This window comes from Lycium ferocissimum, chromosome 1 (assembly GCF_029784015.1).
Source record: "Lycium ferocissimum isolate CSIRO_LF1 chromosome 1, AGI_CSIRO_Lferr_CH_V1, whole genome shotgun sequence".
Taxonomy (NCBI): domain Eukaryota; kingdom Viridiplantae; phylum Streptophyta; class Magnoliopsida; order Solanales; family Solanaceae; genus Lycium; species Lycium ferocissimum.
In genome coordinates this window covers 18,295,814-18,315,879 of record NC_081342.1, presented here as the reverse complement: position 1 = coordinate 18,315,879, position 20,066 = coordinate 18,295,814, and the positions used below count along the sequence as shown (strand labels likewise).

Genomic DNA, 20,066 nt, shown 5'->3' with positions numbered 1-20,066 from the left:
TAAAATAATATCGCTGCGTTGAGACCTCATGTTTATATTGAAATTATTATGATTTATGATCGAGTGCTTAAATTGGGCTCTATTTATAATACTATGCATGAACCACTGATTGAATTGTTTATGGACCGGTTTTCAAGTCCTTGGAAGGACCCTTCATTTATTTTTATTGACTGTTGACTAGAAGGGCTTAATAATAATAAGTTGGAAATTGAATAGGTCATGGCCTATCGAGGCGAGAAATTAACTAGAGACTTCATGGAACACGTATGACGTGCAAACTACGTAATTACTATCGAATGTTAGAATATCTGGATACCACCGAGTTAAAACGCATGCATTTATGTATAATACTAGACGGCCTATGCCTGTGCGCACACTTTAGATTATAGTGCATCTATGTGTATGTAGTTGTATTTGGATAGTGATTATATATATATTATGTTCAAAACACAATTAATATAACATTGTAGTTTGTGCTCCGTATCTAAAACTTTATTATATTAATGTTTGATACGAATACAAAATCGGCAAATTTATTAATATTTTTTAAAAGAGAAGACTTGTTTAAAAGGAAACTATTTTCCTCTCTTTGATATAAAACAATAGCAATATTTAAGCATCAGTTGATACTTTCAATTTTAATTCGATTAATTTAAAGGTGTAAAATACTTATTATTTTTTATCAAATTTTGATTTGGATAATTCTAATTCAAATTATTAAATTAATTTTACATGTTTAAAACGAAACAAAGTAGAAATTATTTTTCTATTTAAATGAAGAAATACTATTTTTTAATTTTTGGTAAATATTCTCGGTTTAGCTCATTACTTGTCATGTTGTCTTTTGCATGGTTTTTTAAGAAAACGTCGATTAGAATTATAATTTGACTAATTTACCTTATTCATTATTTGATCTCCATTTGATTTATTTTTTTTACGACATTAATCTTTTTTCACATTTATTAGAGTAAGAATAAAAATAAAAAAGTAATTAAATTCTATCTTATTTTAAAATATAAATATTTTAAGTATATTTATTTTAGTAAACATAACAAATAAATGACATGGCGGAATAACAAATACAACAGTTTAATAACTAGATTAGATCTTAGGCTAATATAAAAAAAGAAAGAAAATTGTATGGCTTGACTACTTAACCTTTTGAAGAAAAGCAATTTCATTTGCTCTCACTAATGGATTGATACGCACGTGTGCACGAATCCATCATTATTGACTTAACGAGATACTTTGGAAATTACATGAATATTGTTTGATTTTTTAATATGGGGTGCACTTTTTTTTTGGACATTATTAATTTGCACTATTTATATATATATATATATATATATATATATATATATATATATATATATATATATATATATATATATATATATATATATATATATATATATATACTATGTTCAAAACACGATTAATATAACATTGTAGTTTGTACTCCGTATCTAAAACTTTATTATATTAGTGTTTACTACGAATACAAAGTCTGCAAATTTTTTTTTTGACATTTTTTTTTTTTATATTGCTTGATTTTGTTAATACGAGGTTCACTTTTTTTTACCATGAGTTTGGAGATGGTGGGTTCCACTTTTTTTTTTTTATTATTTTTTATATATTGCTTGATGTTGTTTAGTATGGGGTCCACCCTTTATGGGGTCCACTTTTTTTTTTTTTTTTTTTTGGACATTATTAGTTTGCACTATTTTTATGCATATAATATATATATACTAAGTTCAAAACACGATTAATATAATATTGTAATTTGTGCTACGTATCTAAAACTTTATTACATTAGTGTTTGCTACGAATACAAAGTCTGCACTTTTTTTTTTAACATTATATTTTTTTTTAATATGGGGTTCACTTTTTTTTTTTTATTTTTTTTTTTATTTTATATTGCTTGATTTTGTTAATATGGGGTCCACTTTTTTTCTTCCTTTTTTTATGTTTTTTTTTATATTGCTCGGTGTTATTTAGTATGGGGCCCCCCCCCCCCCCCCCCCTTTTTTTTAAGGGACAACGGACGACGAAGCATGGGTCTAAACCCATGCTTTATATAGTTTGTTTTTTTATTTTTTATATTGCTTGGTGTTGTTTAGTATGGGACTCACCTTTTTGGACATTTAGTTTGCACTATTTTTATGCATATAATATATATATATATACTATGTTCAAAACACGATTAATATAACATTGTAGTTTGTGCTCCGTATCTAAAACTTTATTATATTAGTGTTTGCTACGAATGCAAAGTCTGCACTTTTTTTTTTTGACATTGTTTGTTCTTTTAATATGGGATTCACTTTTTTTTTTTTTATATTGCTTGATTTTGTTAATATGGGATCCACTTTTTTTTTTCCATGAGTTTGGAGATGGTGAGTTCCACTTTTTTTTTTACTTCTTTTTTTTTTTTAATATTGGTTGGTGTTTTTTTTTTTTTAATATTGGTTGGTGTTTAATATGGAGACCACACTTTTTTTTTTTTTTTTTTAAATGCTTAACGGACGACGAAGCATGGGTGTAAACCCATGCTTTTTTTTTAAATGCTTAACGGACGACGAAGCATGGGTGTAAACCCATGCTTCTATATAGTAGTAATATTTTCGAATATAAAAGTTGATATGAATCGTGAATCTTGTTACTCAGAGCAATGAAGTTGTATAGTATTATTTTTCCTCATCATGATATTTTTACTGCTGCTGGGTTCATTAGTTGAAATTTTCTCTTATCTAGGGATGTAAAATGAGTGGTTTGGGTTAAATCTAAGACAGTTAGAATAAATACAGTCGGATCATAGTGTATTTAAAATTTGCTTGAGGTAAGATAGGCGGGCCAATTTGACACCACACACTTATAATTTGAAATTTTACTTCAATAGTCAAATTACTGTATTGCGTTTCATAACTCGAATTTTAAAATCTGATCCACCAAAAATTTCGAGCTAACCCAATTATAGAGCTAAATGAGTAAAACCGAGTCCAAAAGGAGCAACCACCTCAACTTTAGTTCTTAGGAAAAAACCTACATTGCTTTATTTAAATTCATACACATAAAAGTAATTGCCAGACATTAAGAGATCTTTCGGCTCTCACGACCTTGATGTAATTGAAAGTGCTGACTAGCATTAATTGGACCATTGGAATTTTTGAAGCATTTGTAAGTTGAACAAAACAACAATTTAGTATTTACGCGACAAGACTAGACAATTAAGAAAAATGGCAGGATTTGAATTCTTTTTTTCAAAAGAAAGCAGGATCTGAATTCAATACAGCAGCCAAGAATTGAATGATAGCTGCTTTTGGAGTAAATTTTGGCATCCTGGCAATCCTGGCATCAGTGGAGGTGGTGGTATCATCAGAGACAATAGAGGTACAATGATAGCTGCTTTTGGAGTAAATTTTGGCATCTCGAGTAACAACTTAGCTGAGGCACGGGCGATGGAAATAGGAATAGAGTGGTGTGTGATGAAGGGATTTAAGAAGTTAGAAATGGAAAGTGATTCAAAGCTGCTTGTGGACTGGATATTGAATCATAGCGATCCTCCATGGACCATTATGGATACTATCGTGAATATTAGATCTCTTCTGGAAAGTGTGGATAGTTGGAAGTTGGAGCACTGTTACAGGGAAGGTAATAGAGCAGCAGACACATTGTCCAACTGGGGATTGGAATGCAAAGAAACAACGTGGATTACTAATTTCCAACAGCTGCCCAAGACAGTTAAAGGGGAGATCAACATGGATAGAATGCAAATGCCAACTTTGAGGATGTGTCCAGTCAAGAATTCAAAGGACTACCAAAACAAGATGTATAGGATATATACTTTTGACGTACCTTAACTCATATTTTGTATAGAAGAAGAGTAGTCACTCTTCCATGACATCAATTTTTTGTAAGCTTAAAGGAAATCCTATCCAACATAGTATGGGGACTGTCCATACAAAGATAGGTACAGGGAGATGCTCTCCTCTGTGGTGTATTTTGGAGATATGAATAAAATAGAGCCCTCGAGGAGAGGGTGGATTGACGTAAGAAAAAAAAAACTTGTACTGCGTTTCCTATTCATTTAAGGGCCGTTTGTTTGTTTGTTTGTTTGTTTGTTTGTTTTAAATTCCAAGTAATGATCTTATTACCATTTGGGTTTTGAAAAAGTACGTTGAAGGAGGGTATATCCTAACCTTCTTATGTAGATGAACTAAAAGAAAGCTGGCACATACAACAAGAAGCTACTGTATGTGCCCTGCCAAAAAAGTAAGCATCTATGGAATGGGAATAAGGTTGAGCAGTCATGGTGGATTATACACTATGTTACTTGGACTTCTGACTCGGAATGTTGGTAATTGCCATCGATCAACATTTAGTAAAGCTTTGGCTTTTCTAGGAAGTATGTCAAAGTTGGTGATAGTATTTACATCTTCCAGTGGGCGGTTGATGGATGCCATAAGTCTAATTATGCGGGTATTAGTTATGCAAGTATAAGATATTAATAATGAAGAAAAATAGTTATGAAGAGTTAATAATTCATAGATTAGTTATTTCATCTTTTACTCTGCAATAACGTGTATAGATTTCCTCATAACTTATACATATATTAATTATGCGGGATTGTAAATTGGTAACCAAACACTGTACTTGATGTGTTGAATTTTATTCATAGCAATTAAAATACTATGAAAATGTAATACACGAATAATTCACTCCCTAACCATCTACTAAATGACCCTTAGTCAACCAACTGCTTATGGGCCAGATTCTTGAGAGAAAAATACTGCAGAGTTGATCACCCCACCACCATACTCTGGAAACCTAGTCAATCTCATAGCTGGGAGGCCATTTTGGAGATCAGGAATGGAGTAGATGATAAAATATGGTGGAAAGTAGGGAAAGGGAACATCAATTTTTGGTTTGATAATTGGACCGAAAAGGAACCCCTCTGTGAAGAAATGGAAGATACCATGATCTACCAACACATTTCTATCAATGAAGTGCTCAAAAAAGGACAATTGGACTGGACAGCTCTAAATTCCCAACTCCACCAACACAAGCGAAGAGCTAGGGGTGGCAAACTTAATCATGAGAACATGACCTGCCCAACCTTCTCAAGCTTGGGTACGTTATGACCCCGTCATTTATTAGCTCAACCCATTTTAGTTCCTTTAAAAATTTGGCTGATATGTATCACACACGGACCAATAAAAATGTTGTCAAAATATTTTTTAAAAAGACGTATTACAAAAATGAAATGAAGAGAGAACTAGAGAGGTTTTCTTTTTGCAACGGTACATCGAGAATTACCAAAAATATTAAGGATAAACAATAAAAAATTTGGCCAGGTCAAAAGTGTATATACGTGGGCAGTAACTAATTTATGACTTTTACTAATTTGGGCTTATAACTACTTGGATTATACATGTTTTGATGTTTACCAAATACACAAATAAGCCAAAAAGTGCTATATCATAAATTTATCCAAACACCTTCCAACAACTCATAACTACGTAAATCGTTACAATCGCAAATGGAGGAATATATATGTGTTTCAACTTTTTAAGTGTTGTTATCTACCAAAACCAGAAGAAAGCTACTGTCTAGATAATTAACAAAAGATGGGAAAAGAGAGTAAATTCAATATTCATGAAACCCTTGTGTACATCTCTTTTAAAACGTCCCCTCTTTTAATTTGTGAACTCATGTTTACAAGCTTTTGCCTTGCCTACTTGGCCAGGAATGATGAGCTAATTAAATGTATAATATACTCCCCCCCCCCCCCCCCAACTATTTCTTCTTCTTTTTGTATCTCTTTATAGGAAAAAAAGCATCGAATTGAAAAGCGAAAAAGAGACATTTCACCACTTCCAGTCTAGTTGAACATTAGTTCAGCATTTTATTTAAATCCTGCTAATTACTGGACTTATAAGTTATAAACTGTTTCATTGAGCTTTAGGGAAATTAAAAAGTGCTTATCTTAGAAAAGTTGAGGTATTTGATCAAGTTTTTGGGGAAGAAGTGTTTTTGAGTAGTAACAATAATAGGAAATGCTGTTTTTCAAAAGCTAAAATATAGATTTGTCCTAGAAACACTTTTGAAACCTTTGTCAAGTAAAACTTACTGTTCTAACATTGACAAAATTGTTTTCCAAATTGATTAGCTAGTAAAAAAAAAAAACTTTTTCAAGAAGCATTTTGATAAAATTACTTTTCAAAATAAACATATTTTAAAAACTTGATCAAACGGGTTGTATAAGACATATACAAAAAGGGGATAAACACTAGTAATTAAGTAGTGACCTCGAGTCACGTCATAAGTATTGGGGCTAATAGGATGCTTTGAACTGGTCCCTTTGGGTTTATTATGACTACGTACTATAATATGGTGAGTTTGAAGCTTTTTCTAGGTTTGTCCCAGTCCTGTAATCTTTTGGTCTAAATTTCCTGCGGAAGAAAGAAATTAAACAAAGATGATTTTTTGTTTCACTAAACTAGCTAAGATGGGACTGATTGGGTCAATTTCTTCTATTTAAATTATAAGAGGGTAAGAGATCTCATTTCCTCGACTGACAGCCTTATGATTTATCATGAATTTAAGTTTTATGCACGGACATTATAAGTAGGCGTACGTATTGATCAATATGATTTGGTTTCTTACTATTTCAATTTTATTTTATTTGTTCAAATTACAAAGTCAAAGCAAATCGAAGTCCATTCGGGAACATTCAATGAAATTGGAACGACACAAAGAAGATTAGCATGATCCACACGTAACATACAAAAAAGAGCAACGAATTTGACTTCTTTTTTCTAAGAAAAGGGCTAAATTTGTCCTTACACGAAGTTTCTCGATTCTACCATATGTTATATTTTGGTTCTGTTTATATTTTGGCAGTTCGCAGATCATCTCGTATTTTTTATTGATGGAGCTACAACTTGAAATGGTGGCTCCACCTTGCAAAATACTTCGAGAAAAAATGTCCAAATTTATCCCTCTAATTTTAACTCTGGCTTAAACTCTATTTGGGGTCAAGGAAAAATACAATACCTTTTCCTAATAGCAGAGTAAAGGGAAAATACATAAATACTCCCCCAACGTATACTCGGATTAATTATGACAGACCCAATCTTTGCTTGCGACCTATTACATCCCCAGTCTTATATTTTCAGTATTTTAGTGACCTTTTAGTGCTGATCTGGCACTGTGCGTGACTACACAACCAAGCAGCGCGTGAGGGGGGTATTTGACCTGTTATTTTTGGCCGCATTGTCACACCCTTAATCCGCTAGGGTGTGACAAATTGGTATCAGAGCGGTTCGTCCTAGGGGTTGTCTGCAAAGTCGTGTCCAAAGAGAGTCCTGTTTATGGTGTGAAGCGCGCCACATTTATAAACGGAGGCTACGGGGCATCTAGGATGGTTACTCTTCTTTGACATCTTAGATCGTGCCGTAGAGCCAAGTTATAGGAAATGAGATTCCCGACACCGACCTTTGACTTCAAAGAGAAATGGCATCGACGAAGAAAGTGATTAACGATATTGGAGGCTACGAAGTACGCGGATAAGCAAAGGTATGCAAGACATATGTCGTGTAAGATATCGAGGTACGATTGAAATACACGTTGAAGACCGAAAGGGAAAGTAAACAAGAAAGTGTAACAGATGTCGATTGAGTTGGGCATACGAGGTATGTTCCTTATTTTTGTACTGTTGATGATATTGGGAGCCCTGTGTGGCTGTGATATGATACGATATGCATATATATGTTGGCCCCGTGAGGCATTGTTGGTATTCCTTGTGTACGTGTCTTCGAGATGGTAATAATTACAGAGGAAACTCGCCGAAATTTTTCCGTAAATAAAGAGAGAATGAAGTATAGGTTTGTGGTATGTCCGGAAAGGTCGAGCCAATAGTAATGATAAAAATTTGACTAAGTTACGAGTATGGCCGACACCGAGAAAGACTTTAATTGTTGAATTGAGCATAATAGTAATTAGAAGTTCGATATCGATATGGTGAAAAGAATTTGGAAAGGGCTCGTAATCCTAAAAGACGATCCCAGAAAGGGCTGGTAGGTTGTGATGGAGTGTTATTTAAGGTACTGACCGAATGGACAAGCAGGAGCGAATTACGATGAGCCTATAGCTAAAAGAAGTAATAGTATGATTAAAACAAGAGTATAGAGGAAAAGAATTACGATGGATATAAATGTATCGACAAGACAGTTTGTGAAACGATAAGGACAAAGTTGATCGGAAAAGATAAAAAGGGGCAAGAAGTGTTACATTACTGGAATGATTACCAACAAGATATGACGCGAATGTAATGAGGATTGTCACGAAATTAAGTAGGGCCTAGTGAGAAAGTGGTCAAAGCCATGATGTGATCTATGTGGCTAGAATGTGAAGACAAGTGTGAAACGGAAAGACGAGTTATAGAACGAATAAGGAAGGCTTATCGCCCCGTAAGAGAAGTTTAGAATAAGGGTTGCACAAAGAATTCAAGCGATAGCGAGCGCAAGAAAAGAAAGGATAATTGGAAATAAGCGGAAAGCGAGACAACAGTATAGTAATAGACCATGACACGTGTAGTTAAGGATACAGGTGCTAGGAGTGACGGGACGGTGAAAGACACGGTCCTAGGAAGGATGAAGAACGGGGTAAATGAGGGCAGAAACCCAAAGACTGCCAACCGAGCATTTATAAGTAGCAGCGATCAAGGTGTGTTCCTTACCATTGAGGATTTGGAAGTTTAAAACGGAAATGTAGTCATATCTAGAGGTAAAGAGGGAATGTCGAGGAGTGGAAAGGGTTAAAATAGTAACGGTGGAGTCGGGAGAGTAAGAGGCCTTTCTAATTCGAAGGGAAACGCATTATGAGAACGTTTCGAAATCCGTTAAGACTTCGCCTTACTCCAGAATACGTGACAAAGGTGATGCGGTAAGATGGACGTGATTATATTTGCATTAAAGCATTGTATTCCATCGGAGTTCCAAAGTTAAGCGTGCTGAAGTGAGAGAAATTCTAGGATGGGTGACCCCCTGGGAAGTTTTCTGAAAGTTCTATAAATTCAGACACAAGAAGTAAATGAGAAGCTAGAGTGACTTAAGGAAAAATTAAGAGTCTGAAGAGTGGGCAGGAACCTTAAGAGGTCGCGCAGAACGGGGCAAATTAGACCGATAAAGAGGAAGAAAGTGCATCACAGTTCTAGAATTAGGGTAAGTCGGAATAAGAAGGAGATATCTTGTAAGCAAGATAGTAGGGACTATATGTGTACATAGGTACGCACATGATATCCTGTACATGGTTAGATCAATGGATATATGTATTCCGGTAATCAACGTGGCGGTATATGGAAGGCATTAATCGGACAGGGTAACGAAGTTCAAGTGGGAAGAAAAATACAAATGGCACGAATGTTATAAGGCAAGTTGATGCTGTTTCCATCACAGGTTAAACTCGGAAAGTCCTAACACGATGATAATTGAGAAAGAAAGACAAAGGAGTAAATGAACGGCAAGGGGATCAAAATGTCGGGATAAAAGTACCGCTTAATTGAGATTGGAAATACAGATTTAGGGCAAAGTAGAATTGGGCGATAGTATAAGTGCACCCCTAAAGGGGGGAAGCGAGGGAGAGAGATATAAGAGTAAGACGAAGACAATCAACACTACAATGTCCTGGATACGGATGCTTGGGCCGTAGGTAAAGCTCTTTGCTGAGGCAAGTTAGTAAGATCAAAAAGCCAGCAATAGAGGGGTAGAAATCGGGACGGCACCTGGGATGGTGCTAAGAAGTAATCGTGGAGGTCTTAAATGATACGACCTTAGGAGGTGGATGCTTAAAAAGGGGAGAAACTACGACAAGGGAAGGGAGTATGACTAGGTAGGCTACCAGCAGATGTTAGTGCGGAAGGGATAAGTGAAGTAGTATGAACCCTGAGAAGGACGGATCGTGGCTAAGAGTGAATATGCCTCATACAAGTCATACAAGGCGGCTTATATTACTTATGAGTATTGTATGCTAGGTTAAGACCAAGCGAAGGTCGTGAATGAAAGAGGTTTGGATTCAGTAATAGCAACACGGTTACGAGAATTTTGGGTGCACTAAGGAAAGATGTTAGGATGGTTTAAGATAGAATTACCGAGATGGAACTAGTACTGAGAGTGAGCAGGACACGGTTATGGTAGAACCAAAGATGTATTCCGATGCCGGTGGTAGGGGAGAGAGGCTAAGAGAAAGTGAAATATAAGAATTAGTGAAGCTACGTTAAGGCGGTCCTTAGAATAATTTGACCACCTTCGTATATTCGGGTAAAGATTGCAACATCACGTGTAACGGGAAAGTTGAGAACAAGATCTAAGCAAAGGGATGACAGAAGAGTTCGGATTAAAGATAAGGAATGACGAGTGCTGGAATGTGCTGAAAATGTTACAAGACGAGTAAAGAAAGATTGTAAGACGATTGAAGCAAAGTGATCAGAACTAGTTGGTCACTAAAAGGAGGGTGAGTTTACGAGCCGAATTCTTTTAGACTCATACCAGCTGATGACAGTTAAAGCCGGGAGCGGCTAGGGAAGGTTATTATGTGAGGGGACTTCATCACTACTTGACAACCGACTCCAAAGACAGAGACTAAGAGCAAAAGGCCAAGTGATAATTAAAGTAGTTCAAAGGAATTGAGAAAAAGTTGAACCCGAGATATATTAGGCTTTGCTACATGGTACATAAGGCAAGGAGGTTGCGTGCTAAAGACGTAGCTTCCGTTAAGGCACCGTGGCGGAATGGTAACAGAAAGGAAATGACTTGCGAACCTGAGTAGGAGATGAAAGAGAAATATGATTGGTAGATGAGATCGCATGCTATGGTAGTAAAGGAAACCCGAGATCCTTAAGACCCTATGCGGCTAGTTGAACATTCGAGGACGAATGTTCTAAAGGGGGGAAGGATGTTATATCCCGCATTTTGTACGTCGGAATATTTTAAGTTGGTTGCGATGAGTTTTGGATAAGGCTATTTTCCGACTTTGTTGTAAGGCGTAAGTCGCTTATGATTTTATTGGTATGGAGATATTAAGGAAAATTTGGGGTTAAAAGTGAAATTTTGGAAACTAATATTTTATGAAATATGGGACCAAAAGTGAATTATGGGAAGTTGGACATTTCATGAAAACTTGGGGCCAAAAATGAATTAATGGAAGTTGTTAATTCATGAATAAAAGGCCATGTGGCCGGCCACATGTGATGTGGGCCATGGCCACATGGATGTTTAATATAATAGCATAGAAGATGACTAATTAGTCATCTTTTCCATCTCCCACCTAGAAAATTCATGAAGTTTAGAGAAAAAGAAAAGAAGGCAAAAAATTCGGCCATGGTGGCCGAACATGCCACCATGGAAGTTGACCAAGAAAAATTATTTTTCTCCTAGTTTTCCTACTAAATGGAAGGCCCTCATTAACGTGGAATGGTTGATGGAGCAAGCAAAGCAATCGTTTTCGCCAAACACAACTTTAGCCGAGTGGTGGAGTTGAGGCAAGAAGGTGAGGTTTAATCTTCCTTACATGTTTTATGAATGATTTGTGCATGTTGTGATATGTAGAAATGAGTGAAATGCATGAAAGTGTGATGTTGAAGTTGTATCTGTGTGTTGTTGTTGTGGCCGTGAATGTGCCATGTGTTGTAGGAATGATGAATTATTGTTATTTAGTATTTTGGTTGTTGTTGTTATATATTCTATGATGAGAATGAAAGTTCAATGACTCAAGTGGAAGTTGCAGCCGTTTGTGGGCTGTTTTGGAAGCTAATGAAATTGTAATATGGTTTGTAGTATTTATGATAAGAATGTTGTCATTGTGTGAATTGTTGATATAGCTTATGAATTTGGAAGAAAAGAATGCATTGTGTTGCTCTTGCCAAGTTTGGAAAGTTTCGGGTGGAGTAGTACATTGTTTGAATTGTTTTGAATATTTTGTGGATTGCTTAAAGCGCTCTTGAATCTTATGTGAATGGTTTTGGATTGGTGCTTGAACATGTTATCGTCGATGTTGGTTTGAATATATGTAGTTGGAATGAGTATAAAAGAATGTCGTCGAATTATGTAGTAAGGAGTTATTAATGCTAGAATGCGTTTTGAATTAATTATTGATGTTGTTTATATGGTTGTTGGTATTGTGGTTGAAGATTTGGCCGAGTTGAATTCTCGGGGATGTCGTATTTATAGGGAAAATGCTGCCCAAATTTCTGTAGAAAAAGTAATGGCTTGGAATTGGATTCTTCGATGTTTATGACTAATGTTCGATATCTATTGACGTTGTGTAGACCTTGGAGAGTCGAGATTTGAGTTGGATTAGCTTAGGAAGCGATCGAGGTATGTAAGCTTAACCCTTCTTTCTTTGGCATGTCTTAGTGAAAAGTAAGTTATGACACGTACCCCGAGGTAATTCTACTCTTGCGATCCGAGCATGTTTATGATCCATATTTGTTTCTTGATATTCATATTCTTAATGTAGTCAAATTATGGTCTTTATGTTTTTCGCATGAATGGATTTCAAAGATTGCATAAAAATTTGTTTTCAAAAAGAGTTTGTTTCCTAAACGATTCCTAAACTACGAACGTCCGTAACTTTCGCAGAAAGGCTCGGATCGTTTCGATTTGTTCGTAGAAAGTTCTAAAATGAATAAAGTTTGTAACTTTCCGAGGCGAACTCGGATTGGTTGACGTATGACTATGAACCCTATGGTTTGAATATGACTATGACCCTTACGGTTTTGTTAATACGTTCATGATGTATGCTATGTTTTCGAATAACGTCTGAAAGGTATTTGATATAACTATTGTCCGACTTTCACATGACATTCCGTTTAGACTACTTCATCGAGTCTTTGAGATGTTTTAATTGCATTGGTTTCTCACTACTCTGCTCGTGCCAGCCTCAATATGTCCTTCACTGCGTCCCGGGCCAGGGCATGTATTCGTGCACTACTCTATTGCATTATTCACCGCGTCCCTCACTAAAGGGCCGGGGCACGTTATATATATATATATATGATGATGATGTGATGATGGGGATGGCGGCCAGGATGGCATACCGAGTTCTTGCTAGCGGGGCCAGGACACGTTATTCACCGCGTCTCTCACTTGAGGGCCGGGGCACGTTATATATATATATGGATATGCATGCATGATGATGATATGATTTTATTCACCGCGTCCCTCATTAGAGGGCCGGGGCACGTTATATGTACACTTTATATATGTATATTATGATTTTACTCACCGAGTCCCTCGCGTAGGGCCGGACACGCTATATGTTTCTACGATGATTTTATAACATTGACATGCATGATATATGTTTTCGAAGGCAAGTCTTATGATTTTCTCTCGTACTCTTTACTTCGCATGATCCCGCTTACTATATTTCATGCTTTACATACAAAATCTTCCATTATGTATTTATGAAGAAAAAAAAGAGTCGGCCGGGTTGAAATTTGTGCCATCACACCCTAGCGGATTAAGGGTGTGACACGCATGAATAAAAAATAATAGTATTATTTTCTCTAAATTATTTTTGATTCTCATTGTTGCTTTTATTTATATGTTATATTTCAATGATTTCTTGTATATATTCACTTAATTTTTTTTCTAGGGTTCTTAATGAAAGAGTTCAAATCGGAGTTGAACAATCTTTGTACTGAAAATGACGATCCAAAGATGAAGCGTCAAGTGCGATGCCAGCACGGAGTATTATTAAAAATGCAGATTTCTTGGTCTCGTAATAATCCCGGAAGAAGATTTTGGACATGCCCATTCTATGGGGTACTAATTTATAAACTTTTTTTTTTTTTATGTTTCGTGCCTTATTTCGGCGACACATTACAGTGTGCCTAACTTGAGTTGAATTTTTTTTATAGGCTAAGAAATGTAAGTTCTTTGAATGGAGGGATGATCCTATTGATGAAAGGTCTAAGTTTGTTATTCACAAATTGATTAAGAAAATGGAAGAGCAAGCAGTGGAATTGAAGAAGAAAATGGCGGAAGAAGTTGGTTTGACAAATGAAATGGAAGAAGGAGAGTCTTCTTGCATTGATGGAGATATTGGTAATGACAATAGTGAAATGGCCATCGGTAATGAGAATATCACTACAAATGAAGAGATGAAAGTGTTAAAGGTTGAAGAAGAGATGAAAGTGTCAAAGCTTGAAGAAGAGATGAAAGTGATGAAGCTTGAACAAGAGAAGAAGGGTAGATGCTTTACTATTAACAAGTTTTTGTTTTTGTGTATGTTCTTTGGTGTTGTTATTTGGTTTATTGGGTGTTCTTGAACAAGCATTACCAATGTCGATTGCCATAGTAGGATTACATGTTTGTATGTTGAAGGATGTTTAAGTGATTGTTATTCACTTTATGTATGTAAGTTGAAGGAGTTTCTTGTCATGGATGTTCAATTAAAAAGTTGTCTTCATTCAATTTGAGAACAAAAACCATAGATAAAGATAAAGTTCATAGATATAGATTTCATTGATAATTCATAAACTTTACATAATAGGGAGAGACCTAATCTATTTCAATAACCTCCCTCTTGATATTAACAAAGAAGGTTACTTTCTCATTAGCTTCACAACCATTAAAACATAAGACATGTCCCTCCCTTAGACGGTTTGCATCGATGAAATCTTTCCACCCTTGGCGAATGCGCGCCAACCTTATACATCATATTGTATTCACGCTCCTCGTAGAAAACAACAGCTTGTGTAGTTGTGTTTGGAAGAAAATCCTGTATGTCAGAAGGTAGGATCTGCACAAAATACATAAGGAATTATGAATAATGAAACACTTCAATTGAAATAAGTTTGCAAAATAACACTTACAAAGTCATCGTTGTCAATGTATGATTTGGTTAGTTTCTTCTCGAAGTAAATCACTTCATCTTCACCAAAAGTCATTTTGCTTTGAAATTCGTTGTTTGAATGAGAAAGAATGGTGTAGGGATGACTTGAAATGGACAGCTTAATAGCCTATTTATAGGCTGATGATATTGAATGGTTACAATTCCCATTAGCCTTCCCAACTACCAGTCAATGTACCTGAATTCAATTACATTGAATTGAATCGTCCAATGAAGGCTGACTGAATTCATTTCAGTCAATGTACATGAATTCAAGCTGGCACAGAAATCTGCCCACATTTATATGTACACACACTGCACATTTAACTTTATTGCTCAATGTACACACTGCCCAAATCATAAATCACTGCTCAAGTGACACACTGCATAAATATGTTTAGCAAAATGCAGTATGTAGTACCACAGCTAACAGAGCACAAACAATGGACACAAACAAGTATGATTAATAAGTCATTCTAACACTTAATTAAGCAGAAAACATTAACTTAAGTCATTGTAATAGCTAATTCAAGTCTTCCAAACTACCTAATTCATACAAAGTGTTTAATATCCAAAAACAACTTAATTCTAGTCATCTAAATAATGGTCATCACTTCCATGGCCTCTTTCCTTTGTTGTTAGTGGCCTTGTTGAGTTTGTCCCTTCTAATCTAATCAAGCATGCTTCTTGAGTAGCATGGTTTGCCTTTGTACCTCATCCCTTGCCTTGCCTTGTGACCAAGGTCTCCTGTGACTTCAGCAGATCTTATAGGCTGACTTGCTTGATGTTTACCACCAAAATTCAGCACTCTACTAGTAGGCATGCCATGCTGCAATAAACAAATTTGAAAATTAGTCACTTCACAACTTCACATACCAATGCCATTGTAAAGAAAATATTAAACTTACATTCAGGGATGTATAACCACTTTCAGCAACAAAGACTCCCATAACAATTATTTTTTTATCTTTTATTTGGGTAAGTAGGGGGACCCTCAGAATCAACTCTTTTGAGAACAGCAGGGGCAGGACTAGCAACAACCTCTGTTACCTTTCTTGGCCTTCCTCTAGGCTTTGGACTAGCAGCAACTGCAGGTTCTTTTCTTGGCCTTCCCCTTGGTCTTGGAGGAGCACTAGGCACATTTTTTTTCCTTTCTTGGCCTACCCCTTGGTTTGGAGAAGTTTCAGGTACCACATGTGCTTTTCTTGGTCTCCTCCTTGGCCTTGTGGCATTGTTTGAAGCATCCCTTGTGCGAGAAGCTTGTCAAAGGTTTGAGAGGCAACATCATTGGTTTGAGAATTATCAAATTGTTTGAGAAGCGGTAGTTGTTTGAGAAGCATCAAAGGCATCATGTTTGAGAAGCATCAAAAGTTTGAGAAAGCATCAAAGGTTTGAGAAGCATCAAAGGTTTGAGATAAGAAAGTTTTGAGAAGCACAAAAACTCCCATGTTCCATTCTACAAGTAAAATGTAAAGTTATAAAAATTCAATAGTGCAGTGCAAAGATAAGAAAATTGTAGGAAGGACATACCCTCTGACAGCCTATTTTATTGTGGTTTTTACCTCCACATTGGCTCCAAAACCCCCGTCATCGTAAATTACCCTTTTTTTTTGTTCTTTCTTGGCATTTTTCAGATTTTTTTGTTTCACTGGCCTCTTTTCTTCTTGCTTTTGAGGGCCTACCTGGCATTTTTTTTATGATTGGTGGTGCAATAGCAGGATTAGCAGACCTAGGCCACATTGCCATATTTGTCATTGGTTGAATGTAGTGACAATATGTTTTCAACCAGTTCTCCTTGCTATAGTAGTCATGGACATAGTCAATAGGTTCATACTTCTTGTACAACATGGCACAAATGGCATGTGGACATGGTATTCCTTTGAGCTGCCATGACCTACAACTACATTTCTCATTGACAATATCAACAGTGTGCTGATATGGACCATCAAGAATCTCAAACCCATGCTCACCATTAAACACAATATTACAGTTCATTGACTTCCCCATGTTTTCTTCTAATGTCCTTAATGCCATTGGAGATATTCTTGTCACCCAAGTGTTTGCAAAAGACCTCATCACACCTATCCTAGTCATTACCTTCACCCTAATCTCTTCTAGCATGGTTATGATGGTCTTGTGTCTTGCAGGCAAGATCCAAGCATTAAAGCTCTCAGCCATATTATTGTCAATGATGTCACACTTAGTTTCAGTATTAAAGTATACCTTACAAAAAGTGTGTTCCTTGTAGTAGAGTAAATCCTCAACAATCTTCTCACCACCAAGCAGCTCTAATTTGTCCAAATTTCTCCTCAAATGTGCTTCTAGCACATTTCCAAAAAATCAGCCTCCTTTCAAGGCCTCCCCAATCTTTTGACCAGTTTGCAAGGATGTGTCTAGCACATTGCCTTTGCTCCACTTCTGGTAGCAGCTCTTTTATAGTGGCAAGAAGCCCCTGAAAAAGGAACAGTTTAAATCAGCAAAGTGTAACAACATAAACAATATAAAATCAAGAGTTTAGTACCTTCTGCATATCTGAAATGACTGTGTAACCAGTCCCATCCCCTAAGTTCAAGTCTTCAATCAATATTTTCATAAACCAAGTCCATGTGGTTTTGTTCTCATACTCCACAACAGCCCAAGCAATTGGCAACATCTGGTTGTTGCCATCCTTAGCCACAACAACTAGCGGTTGCCTTTGCTACAACCCTTTAAGAAACAACCATCTAACCCAATGCATTTTCTACAACCACTCAAAAATGACCTTTTCAAGGCATCAAAATAGATGTAGAAACCTAAGAAGCAAGGCCTACCATCTTCAGCAAATTCTGTAGTAGACACTTTCACCACACAAGTACTTCCAGGATTTGTTCTCAACACTTCATCTCTGTAATCAAGTATTCTTCCAAACTCTTTTACTTGATCACCCATGATCTCTAGTAAAACCTTAGATCTAGCTCTCCTAACATTGGACACCAACATGTACACCAAGTTCCTTCCTAATTGCCTCTTGGAGTTTGAAAATTCTGATGTTTGGTTGTTCAGTAATTCTATCTTTGTAGTGGCTGGCTAGGTACTTAGAATTGCACATATAGTTCCTTGTGGTCTGAACACATTTATGTTTAGGATAGTATGTTTTGATTTGAAAATTCTTGGTTGAATTGTCCAGTTTAGCATAAATTAACCAAGGACAACCATCCCTACATGTGACCCTCACCCTTGAAGGCTCATTGACAAACTTATCTAACTGAATATGCTTCTGAAGTGAATATCTAGTCACAGCATCTCTAAACTCATTAACACTCTGAAAAATCATACCAAGCTGCCATACTACCTTCTTACATGTAGGGTCAAACCTTATGTATTTACTTTCCCTTCTAGGTTTCAAGGTTACCCCCTCCTCAGCATCATCCTCATCAGATGTACAACTATATGCATCAGAACTAAAGTAAAAGGGTTCATCACCACCTACCCTTCCTTCCAAATCTCTTTTATTAGGTTCTGTTTCATCAAATCCTATGTCTTGTTCAACTTCACCTAAAGGTACATCATCAAGGTTAGGTTGCCCCTTTTTCTCTCTTCTAGTCCTTCTCTTATAAGCCCTCCTTTCAGCCCTAAATGTTCTAACTTCCTCATGTACATCAGATCCATCATCACCATCTGGACCATCAAATACTGCCATATGGTCTGATTCTACATCAGATTCAACATCAGAATCTGTTGAGTGAGAGTCAACATGGTCACTACTTACTTGCTTTGCATTTTCACCATCTGCAGGTTCAATTTGTTTGGGTGAATTTTCAGCAGCTTCTGTTTGTGGGGTTGAAGAATTAGTGGGAAATTGAGAGGGTGAAGTAGTAGTTGTTGCAGTTTCAAGTGGTGTATTTTCAGTGGCTGGGTTCTCATTAGGGTTGCTTTGAGAACCATTTGGTTCACATTGGATACCCTCACCAACTTTATTAAAAGCATCACTTTTTGTTTGGTTGTTGGGAACAATATATTCCAAAGGCAATGGGGGCACATCTGGTTCATCTACCATGTGCGGACATAAATCTCCACAATGTCCCCATCTTTCAAACTTAGGGAAAGGTCAAAAATATCCTTGTCAGTAAGTATATCTACAAGAATGTCACTATTAGGGGACTTCACCTTAAAACCACAACTTGGACTATATCCTAATTCCTTTATGTAGTCCCTAAGCTCAAAATATGACAACCTATCAACATCGACATCTAAGAATTCTGTACAATTACCACCCTCATATCTTGGCACACCACTACTTAAATCAAATACCCCACCATAAAACCATCTCAACGTAACATAAATAAAGTCACCCATACCTGAAAGTTACAAAGCAACAATACTTAACAAAACCCCTAAATTACAAAGCAACAAAACTTCTCACCAACAAGCAACATCAAAGGGAACCATATGATTTTTAACAAAATCAGCAGCAATTAGTAGCAAACCCCTAAAGTTACTCGTTCATTTACCTTATTCTACTAAAAAAAACCCTAAATTAACAAACAACCCGATTCAAAACCCTAGAATGCAAGCAAATAATTAAATGTGTCAAAACCCTAACAAGCAAACTATATCAGTAGAGAAATACACTACAAAATACACAAAACAAAAAAATCTTAACCTGCAAAATCACGAATGATAGCTTTCTTTAGCAAAACAAACTTCACCAAACTTGAGAATGCAAAAACGACCCTAGAAATCACTAAGTATTACGCGAATTAGTGTATATGGTGGAAGATCGCTTGAAAATTATCAAGGTAAATAGTGCAAATGCAGTGAAAATCGATGAGAGCGAGAGAGAGAGGGGAGTGGAAATAAATTTTCGTTTATGTTTAAGGGGGTAAACTGAAAAGGGAGTTAAAAAATAATGCTGATTTGGAAATTTAAAAGGCGCGTATACTACACGTGAGTTAAAAAAATGGGGGTGACTAAAAAATACCCACTAAAAGGTCACTAAAATACTGAAAAAAATAAGACTGGGGGGGGGGGGGGGTAATAGGTCGCTCGCAAAGGTTGGGTGCGTCAAAGAGAACAAAAGAAAATAAAAGGATAAGTGTGCCATTCAGACGAAATGAAAAAGAATTATCATTCACAAACTCGGTAAGGATACAGCAAAAATAAACCAAATTCAAAAATTAACAAAAAATGATTAA

The 20,066-nt window shown here is 36.1% G+C and overlaps 2 protein-coding genes and 1 non-coding gene across 3 annotated transcripts; 2 read left to right on the top strand and 1 right to left on the bottom strand.

Annotated features, from left to right (window-relative positions):
* Window positions 1-6,717: 6,717 nt before the first annotated feature.
* LOC132031530 (U6 spliceosomal RNA) lies at window positions 6,718-6,818 on the top strand. Its single transcript, XR_009408300.1, has one exon. It is a non-coding gene; the product is annotated as a U6 spliceosomal RNA (small nuclear RNA).
* A 6,838-nt stretch (window positions 6,819-13,656) lies between these two features.
* On the top strand, window positions 13,657-14,441 carry LOC132069400 (uncharacterized). The gene is made up of 2 exons (XM_059462756.1): window positions 13,657-13,823; window positions 13,919-14,441. Exons 1-2 carry the CDS (start codon window positions 13,662-13,664, stop codon window positions 14,327-14,329), a joined length of 573 nt encoding a protein of 190 aa, XP_059318739.1. The 5' UTR covers window positions 13,657-13,661; the 3' UTR covers window positions 14,330-14,441.
* Window positions 14,442-16,648: 2,207 nt separating this feature from the next.
* Window positions 16,649-17,839, bottom strand: LOC132069388 (uncharacterized). The gene is made up of 2 exons (XM_059462749.1): window positions 17,414-17,839; window positions 16,649-17,344 (listed from the first exon to the last, which is right to left on the bottom strand). Exons 1-2 carry the CDS (start codon window positions 17,543-17,545, stop codon window positions 17,165-17,167), a joined length of 312 nt encoding a protein of 103 aa, XP_059318732.1. The 5' UTR covers window positions 17,546-17,839; the 3' UTR covers window positions 16,649-17,164.
* Between the last annotated feature and the right edge of the window lie 2,227 nt (window positions 17,840-20,066).

Bases quoted from the DNA above. Each gene is read 5' to 3' on its own strand.
- LOC132069400 (XM_059462756.1), top strand. From the start codon at position 13,662: ATGAAAGAGTTCAAATCGGAGTTGAACAATCTTTGTACTGAAAATGAC. The intron at 13,824-13,918 runs GTACTAATTTAT...TTTTTTTTATAG, and splicing joins GGACATGCCCATTCTATGGG to GCTAAGAAATGTAAGTTCTT.
- LOC132069388 (XM_059462749.1), bottom strand. From the start codon at position 17,545: ATGTTGCCAATTGCTTGGGCTGTTGTGGAGTATGAGAACAAAACCACA. The intron at 17,345-17,413 runs GTACTAAACTCT...TTCCTTTTTCAG, and splicing joins TCATTTCAGATATGCAGAAG to GGGCTTCTTGCCACTATAAA.